The 8,843-nt window shown below is 45.6% G+C and overlaps 1 protein-coding gene across 1 annotated transcript; it reads right to left on the bottom strand.

Moving 5' to 3' along the window:
• Positions 1-3,914: 3,914 nt before the first annotated feature.
• hoxb2a (homeobox B2a) lies at positions 3,915-8,532 on the bottom strand. Its single transcript, XM_068731499.1, has 2 exons — positions 6,940-8,532; positions 3,915-5,400 (listed from the first exon to the last, which is right to left on the bottom strand). The coding sequence occupies exons 1-2, from the start codon at positions 7,421-7,423 to the stop codon at positions 4,571-4,573; spliced, it is 1,314 nt and encodes a 437-aa protein (XP_068587600.1). The 5' UTR covers positions 7,424-8,532; the 3' UTR covers positions 3,915-4,570.
• Between the last annotated feature and the right edge of the window lie 311 nt (positions 8,533-8,843).

Below are 8,843 nucleotides of genomic sequence, written 5' to 3' on the forward strand. Positions count from 1 at the left end.
CACACACATACAGGCACTCAGAGGGTGAGATATGTCTCCCAGCATAGAGATGTACTCTGCTGTAATCTCTTTGTCTACAAGATACACTTAGATGGATGGTTACAGGAGAGAGAGGCTGTGTTTCAGTCCCACTCTTCAGTCTGCAAACCCACTGCCATATTTCACAATGCTTTGTATAGCGTTAATGTAGTTGTGTGGATCTTCATTTGCATGTTTTAATCTTTTTTTAAAGGATAGTTTTGCTTTAATTCTCTCTTAATACAATACTCGCCTGCCATTAAAAGTGCCTCCTCTGCGTACTGGCTCTATCTGACCAGATGTATGATATGAGATATCAAAAAATATGCGTTCCACGCCGAAGCAGAAGCTGATGAAGTGCGTTCATCCTATAGGAGACAAGGTCCAAAGGTTTATTGGTGTCGGGGCTACCAACCCTGAGCCATACCAAAAGAAACTTGTGGAAACACAAGGAATGTTGTGATGAAAAGTGTGTATCTGTGTAAGACGCCCACTTGATGTAAGCGCCGATTGACGAAGCGTCATTATTAGCATCGCTGAAGGGAAGGCACACCTTTCGGCTCGTTGGCAATTATTGTTTTATAAGAATTGCACAGATGTCATTTACTACTGGCCGAGAGCCAATCACAGTGCAACGCAGACCAACTGCAGCTGTGGTCGGGCCAATCCAATGTCGCAATGCAAATGCGTGTTCGGCATGCATTTACATCTCAATTAACAGTAATGTGGTGTTTTTTTCTGATCCAAATAAGACGTTGGTTATTATGTCAGGTGTAAAAAATGACTTACCTAAATACTTAAATGTCTCTAAAACTATGACCTAAATATTGTTTTCCTAATATTTTGTATAGCTACGCCTGTAGCTGGTTAGCTTAGCTTAGCATCGAGTGTTTTTGCAAATGTTAATGCATCTCAAACACTTCTGGAACCACACCTATGTGACAAACTGATGCTGAAGTGACAGGTTCAAGAAGTAATACTCATATTACTGGATAGGTCAGTAATAAATGCGTATGTTTACACTTCCTCTGGCCCTTTTTGTGGATTCAAGTTCATCAGAGGGTGCCTTAGAGCAGTGGAGTTCCCCATGGTTCTATTCAGGGGCCACTGCTGTTTTTTGCCAACATGTTGCCACCGATTCACCTTGAACACGGACAAAACCTTGATTTTAATTGTTGTACACACATTCTCTGATTCTTTTTGTATCCTGCGACTTGACCCCCTATACCGGATTTATAATTTACAGCAAAGCATGACACTACAGTAACCATCCTTATTAATTTGCGTTAAACCAAAGTATCAAAGATTCAGTCTTTCAGGAACCTGCAAACTCTTATATGTGCATTTGTCACATCCTGTCTCACTGTATAGCTGCCTCAGCTAACCAGAACTGTCTTCAGTTAGTGCAAAACCCTACCGCCAGACTGACTCAGAATCAGGGAAAACATGCAGTTTTAGTTCATTCTACCAAACACACTAAAGCGTACATGCCAGGGACCCCGAATAAATCCAACTCTGCACTTTTCGAGGTCTGGAGGACTAGATTGAAGGTGATGGTGGCTTTTCTGCAGGAACCCGAAGCAGATCAGTTCACGAAAATGAAGTGAACCAGATCTTCTTTGGAATCCCTTCTTAATAAGACACACTTGCTTGTATACACTTTTCTTTGAATACATGTTTTTAAATAGACTTTTTATTCTCAAAGATTTTAATTTCATTTTATTTTGTGTTTATTGTGTCTTTTACTGCATTAGCTACTTTTTTTATAGTTGATTCATAAATTTGTTCTATTCATCTAAAGCACTTTACAATTGCTTGTTGTTATTATTATCATTGGTGCCTATTGGCTCCCATGGGAACTCCATCAGAATCAGAATCAGAACCGTTTAATTGCAAAAGTATGTTGCACACATACAAGGAGTTTAAAACTTGTGCTCGCTTGCATGGACCTCAGATGAGTTTTGTAGGTTTTGTCATTACCACACAAAGGGAGCGATGTCGACCTGGCTGCCTTCCTGACACTGATCAAACACTAGTGTGTAATCATCAGTCAGACTTCAGTGAATGGCTCTCTGAATGATGCTATTGCATGCTTTGCCACAGTTTAAGGATCCGATAGAAATACCAAGATATGTATTGTTTGAATGAGGCCCAGATCAAGAAGTGAGGAATGCTTTCTGCTTGTGGTTGAGAAGAAAAGCAGAGAGCACTAATGGGAGTTAAGCCTCTTCAGTCTGGGGTTGGGCTTACTCCTCAGTTTTGTTTGCAGTTTATGAATTCCACATTTAGCTTCACATTTATTTATTTTTTAATGCCATGGTGAATGCACCACATATGTGTAGTAAAGAGAAAAAAGAAGATGGTTTATCCCTGTTAGAATATATTTGTGGGTTACTGTTGTGATTGTTAATGGTCGGGAAGTATTTTCTCAGACTTGTTTCACAATAGACATGCATTATTATGATGTCATATTGACAATATTCATGCATCAACACATGCTGTTAACTGGTTGAGTTGCCAATATCCACCAAGTCAATGTTCCTGATTCAGTATGTTTGTAAATTGCAAATATCAATTTTTGAAAATTAGATATTATAATCAAATTTTGTATATCCTGAAATTATTATTATTATTGCTGATATTGTTATTATTGTTGTTATATTATATTTATTGTTATTATTGTTATTTAACGATCAGCCATAAACCTATGCATCTGTAGCCTAAAAGAAAAAGCATCTTTCTTTCTTTTTGACTCTCCCTATTACAATCACACACACACACACACACACACACACACACACCATGCCTGTCACACTGAGCCAGTCATCCTGTAATGGCTGCCACTGCTCATTGTTCACATCCTGCTTTGTCTTCAGCGCCATTTTGACTCTGTGGGAGGAGGAGCAGCTAGTTAGCATCACACACACACACACACACACACACACACACACACACTAATGGCAGCCATGCTAACTCATGGGTCGCTCCATGGTCCCCCTGGCAGCTTAATGGTGGGAGAGACTCGGCAACCGCCGAGCTACAGTTAGCTTCCATGCTCCTAAACTGCACGTAGAGCTGAGTTGTGCTGCTCTGGGGTCAGCGCACGGGGTCCCACGCGGTCTACGTGAAAGGCTGCATTGTGTTGCTCTGCTATGGAAGCTGCTTCTGGTGTGCTATGCTAACCACTAGCTCCTTCTCAGCTGAGCTAAGCTAATGGAGGAAAACAATGACCCCAGCCATGGCCTCAGTCCGTTTCTCCTGTTTTTATCTGCTCTGGAAAAATACCTCATCCTAGAGGTTATCTCTGTGTAAACAGCAGCTGAAGCACACTGGGCCATGCCAGGCTATATATCAGGCTATACATCAGGCTATATAACAGGCTATATAGTTATGTGGTAGATTATAGTGTGGGAAAACTACAGGGAGCCACGCATTAACACCTACAAAGAATCTGCATTCAGTCCACATTATGAGTTAGAATTAAAATACATATTAAGAAGTTTAAAATATGATCACAATTACACATCGTTTAGTAAAACGACAATCTGAACCTTAATATTTATAAAAGAATTATAGGCGTATGATGAATTGCAATGTATAAATATAGCATGGGAATTATTTATATTATATAAAATAGCACATAAAAAATATTACACTCGTATAAGTAACAAAATAATAATGAAGAAAACAATAAATGGTCTAATATGCTGCTAAATGTTCACTTTGTATTATATTTAGCATATTAAAAATTGCACTGAATTCTCATTTTGAACTGCATAAAAATATAAATGCTGCATTTATCCACATCATTATTATTATTATAGGTTATTCAGCACCTCTTGAATTCATAAAACAAAATGACATGGGCCACATTTTAAATGTTTGTGTTTTTTTATTATTATTATTCCACTATGAAAATATATGTACAATAAATAATTTGGATTTTCACTATTAAAGAATCTCAATAAATAAACTAGGGTCTAAAACTCGGGTCATCAGCAGGACTTCTCTCTCTGGTCTTCGGTCAGAGAGAGAGAATTCATTCTTCAGTTGGGATTGTTTTTATTCTAAAAAGCAGTCCAGCTATCTGCACCTTTAGACTCCGCGAGCAGTTCCTGAGAAGTTATTAAGGATCCATGAAGCTGCACCAGAATGTACTATGAAACGAATCCACACACACACGGATGAGGGTAAATCATTTTTGACAAAAAAAAAACAAGAATGCCAATAAATACCTGAACAAGGGGAGAGAAAAAAATCCACAAAGTTTCGATCGTGGAAACGCAAAAATAAAAAAAAAATCCCTTCGATGTTTAAAATTTAAAAAGAAAATTAAATAAAATCAACTGCAACTCTCTTAAATTAGGTACGCTACAGCCGTAGAATAAAACCAGCAAGAAGACGAAAAAAATAGATTTTAAAAAGGAACATAATTTGAATTCAGAAATGTTTCAGGAATGTTGCCGAGAAGCTTTCAGTGCCGTCTCCTCCGCTCGATTGCTCGTCCACGCTCTCCCGTCCGCTCCTTAGTTCTTTGTAGTTTTAATGTTTCTCAGAAGTTGAGGTGCTGCAGGTCTATGGTGCACAGTGTGCTCGTGAACAGGTCGAAGTCCTCCTCGGAGAAATCCACCGGGCTGTCCAGGGAGCTCTGCAGGCTGGGCGACAGACAGGCGTCCCCGGCGAAGAAGGCCAGGTCGGGGAGCGATGTCGAGGCGGCGGCGGCGGCCGCGGCGGAGGACGAGGTCGAGGAGACGGAGGAGTCCCGCTGCTCGGAGAACGACGGGTCGGACGCCGCCTCCGCTGCTGCGAGCCCGGCCTCGCCGAGCTGCATCAGGCCCGGGATATCCGCGGAGTTCGTCGCGGTGAACGCCGGCGGAGAGTGGCGAGCCGCGGCAGCGTCGGAGGAGCCAGATGCCCCCGGCAGCGGTGGGCGTTCGGGGCGGCTCGGTCGGCCTCCTTTCTCCGGCGTGGGCTGTGCATTGTCCCCGCTGTCATTGGCGTAGGCGGCCGAAGATGGATTGCAGCTCCCCGCCTCGCCGTCCGACTCAGCCTCCCCGGTGCCAGATGCTTCCAGCGGCTGGCTCGAGTACGGGGACGAGGCGTCGGCGCCTTCGAGCGGCTCGAACTCGCCGGATTCGTGGCCTCCGCCGTCCCGGTGGTGCGTCGTCTGGCGTTTGTGTTTCATCCGCCGGTTCTGGAACCAGACTTTGACCTGCCGCTCGGTCAGATCCAAGAGGGCGGCGATCTCCACCCTCCTGGGCCGGCACAGGTACTTGTTGAAGTGGAACTCCTTCTCCAGCTCCAGCAGCTGCGTGTTGGTGTAGGCGGTGCGCAGCCGGCGGGACCCGGCTCCTCCACCATCCAGACTCGCCTGGCTCGGGTCTGCGGAAGACACATAAAACGGAATTACGTGGAGGATTTATTGTGTGTGATCTTTTAAAGCTATCCTCGTTTTTTTTCTTTATTTTAATTTTATATTTCGTTTAAACTTCAAATTGTAATTTCAGCCTATTTTCTGGAGAGCCCCGTAAAAGCTCTGCATATTTTTATTGCGTGCAGGGTTTCCAGCCAAGAAATAAGCTGCTTCAGCACCGAGCAGAAATCCCCTCGGCTCTTCTGTCTGTAATAAAAAATAATAAAACATGAAAAAGTCTCATAAAAAAAATACTACTCCCATTTACAGTAGCAGCCAAAGCCATAACTGTAAGAGCGGACCAATTTGTTGGTTGGTAAAAAATAATAATAATAATAAAAAGTTAGATAAAGACAGATGATCGTAATGTCAAAGAGGGGGTTCTCTCTTCTGTACAGCTGTGAGGCGGCTGCAGCACGAGCTGAGAGAAGTGCACAGAGAGAGGGGGCAATAAATAAATCACAGGGAGGAAATGTGGGGATGTCCACGTGAACCCGATGTGGCGGGAACATAACTAAAACAAATCACAAATGTTGTTTTTGTGAATGAGATCAAGAAAAAAAAATTAAAAGCAGGAAATTGGGAGAGAAAGGAGCACGAAGGGGGGGAAAAGAAATTCCAATAAAATGAACGGGGGTGGGATTTTGTGTTTGGAGGAATCAGAGGGGGGGGGGGGTAACAGATGCAGTGATTCCTGTGGAAGTCACTTTTAAAAGACAGAAATGAGCTAAACCCATGCAGATCAGATTGTGTGCAGCCTGTATTCTGTGTAGGATGTAGCTTACACCTCCCCCCCCCCCCCCCTTCCCACCCGCAGCCCCCACCCAACATATTTTGTCCCGTCGCTCTGCCTCGCCATTATATTTTCCTACACCGCCATCCAATATGGCTACCATCTCAGTTGTGTTATGAATATATAATGCCAGGGCAGACGCTGCTGCTGAAATCACAGCAGCCCGCGAGCAGAATGAATCAGGCTGCAGCAGGAATCCTTTGCAGGGTGGATAGAGAGAGGGGGGAAAATACCCACCTCTGTGCGTCTTTACGCACGATTTGTTAACTCTATGTGGACAATATGCATTTTGCAAATGTGTGCTCTGATGCAGAATGAAACGGAAGCTGGTGTGTGAGGCGCGTGCGCTCAGCGGGAAGCAGAATTCGACAGAAATGATGTGACAGAGATAAGACGTTATGGGTGCACGTTTAACATGCGTGATGGGAGAGTGCAAAGCACTGCAGCATAATGCAGTGGTCCAGATATGGCCACCCTGTTGACACAGCATTACAGCACCGCACAACACACACACACACACACACACACACACACACCCACACACACTGAGGAAGAAAACGACAATGTCATCTCAAATCCATGCTGTGTGTAATGAATGATGTTTCTGAAGTGAAATGAAGATGCAGACCGAAAATGAAAGCACTATGCTGCACACCCTTCACGCTCCCACCACACACGCGCACACATACTGGCTCCAGCTTCCCAGCATACCGACCTGTGGGTGACTCGATGCCCGCCGAAGCGTACCCGGAGGCGGTCGGCGACGGGGAGGACGAGGCAGGGGGGATGATGGATCCGCCGCCGCTGGAGCCGCTCCCAGGCTTCGGGCACTTCTTTGCGGACTTCTTCTCCTTCATCCAGGGGAACTCGTGGGCCAGCGGGCCGGCCGGGGCGGCCACGGCCAGGGAAGGGGTCTGGCCGGGCGGGCAGGGCTGCTGGGCGCCCCGGTGGTTCGTCTGGAGGCCATTGGCGACGGAGGTCCTCCGGTTCTGCTGGCTCCTAGCAGCCGGTCTCGGCTGGCTGGCTGTGCAGGGGCTGAGGCTGGGGATGGTGTGCTCGAAGGGAGGCGGAATTACTGTCGACTCCTTGATTGATGAAGTTTGAAATGACTCCAGGACGGCTGGGAAGGACGTCAGGCACTCTGCTAGGGACGGCTGGCTGTTGATAAAACCGATCTCCCTCTCAAATTCAAAATTCATAGCTCCCTCGAACCGGCTTCGACCTCAGAACGGCGAGACCCCCGAAACAATCCCTTCCCCAAAATAAAAAAAAAACAAAAAAAAAAACACACACATAAGCGCGCACGCTCGCGCACGCACACAAAACAATATGGCTTCTTTCGGGGGGGAAAAAATGAAAAAGCGCACGAGCATTTAGGCTCCCGACCGCAATGGCGTAAACGCGGCGGCTATATAATAATTGTGTATATTGGTGATATTACTAGCGTATGGGGACCATGGGTAGGCTAAACTGAACAACTATGGGGCGAAATTGCAGCCAATTCCTGGTCATGTGACGCGAAACAGCCAATCGCGGTGTTGGGGGGGTCCGGGCCCTGGCGGCGATGGCGATGGCAGTGGGAAGCAGCATTATTATTTTTTTCCACCAAATGCTGTGGCAACGCGGGGGCTGCATCACAGGACGGCTGCTATTGTTTGGTCTTAACGGGGGGTAACGTGCGGGGAGGAGGAGAGACGACGAGGCGGCCGCTCGCCATGTGCGCTGTGTGGGCGGCGGGGTTCGGCGCGTCCCATGGACCCGGTGTTACACACGCACAAACAATAGAGCATCTCTCGGACATTTTTGTTTTGTTTTTTTGTTTGGTCCTCTGGGTGATGCTATGACGGTTAGGGTGGACGGAGCTGGTCGGCACCGTTTACAATATGGCTCCTCAGAAGAAGAAGAAGAAGAAGAAGAAAAAAATCACTGTTTACAGCACTCAGCTCATTAATCTTATAAAGTGTGACAGAGGCTGAAAATCCCCAACTTAGACCCAGGACACACACACAACATATACTTGGAGAGGTTTTTAGATGGCGCAGCAGCTCAGGAGGAGAGGATGATGAAGGTTCTACTCAGTGGAGATGAGGCAGACCGGCTCGTAGCAGAGCACAGAGACACTTAGATTTAACGGGGAAGAGAAGCCTGTTGGCGTGTAAGTGTACTTTATTTTTGTTTTAATCATTAGATCATGTTTTGTTTTTTTGAAGAGTTGCAGGAGCGCGCGTGAGAGAGACGGAACCCTAAAATTTTGTCTAAATAGAATGCCACTAAAATAGCCTCCTCTCTCTCTCTCTCTCTCTCTCTCTCTCTCTCTCTCTCTCTCTCTCTCTTGTCTCTCTGTCTCTCCAGTGTAATGTATGTGTGTTAAAAATGTCCGGTGTGTTTACGCAGAGAGAGGAGAGAGAGAGAGAGAGAGAGAGAGAGAGAGAGAGGAGAGAGAGAGAGAGAGAGAAAGAGTTCACAGCGAGGTCGCTCCGTGCAGCTAGTAAAAAGAAAGGAGGGGAGAGCGCGCGGGCCTCCTGTAGTAAAAGAAAATACTAATAACACAGCAGCAATAATATGAAGGCTAACAGAAAGTGAGAGTGTGCTGAGTGGCCTTCAGGCTCAACAGGACGC

The sequence above is a fragment of the Cebidichthys violaceus genome, unplaced genomic scaffold (assembly GCF_023349555.1).
Source record: "Cebidichthys violaceus isolate CVI_PGR_0920_01 unplaced genomic scaffold, fCebVio1.0.p SCAF_52, whole genome shotgun sequence".
Taxonomy (NCBI): Eukaryota; Metazoa; Chordata; class Actinopteri; order Perciformes; family Stichaeidae; genus Cebidichthys; species Cebidichthys violaceus.

Bases quoted from the DNA above. Each gene is read 5' to 3' on its own strand.
- hoxb2a (XM_068731499.1), bottom strand. From the start codon at position 7,423: ATGAATTTTGAATTTGAGAGGGAGATCGGTTTTATCAACAGCCAGCCG. The intron at 5,401-6,939 runs GTCGGTATGCTG...TGTCTTCCGCAG, and splicing joins GGGCATCGAGTCACCCACAG to ACCCGAGCCAGGCGAGTCTG.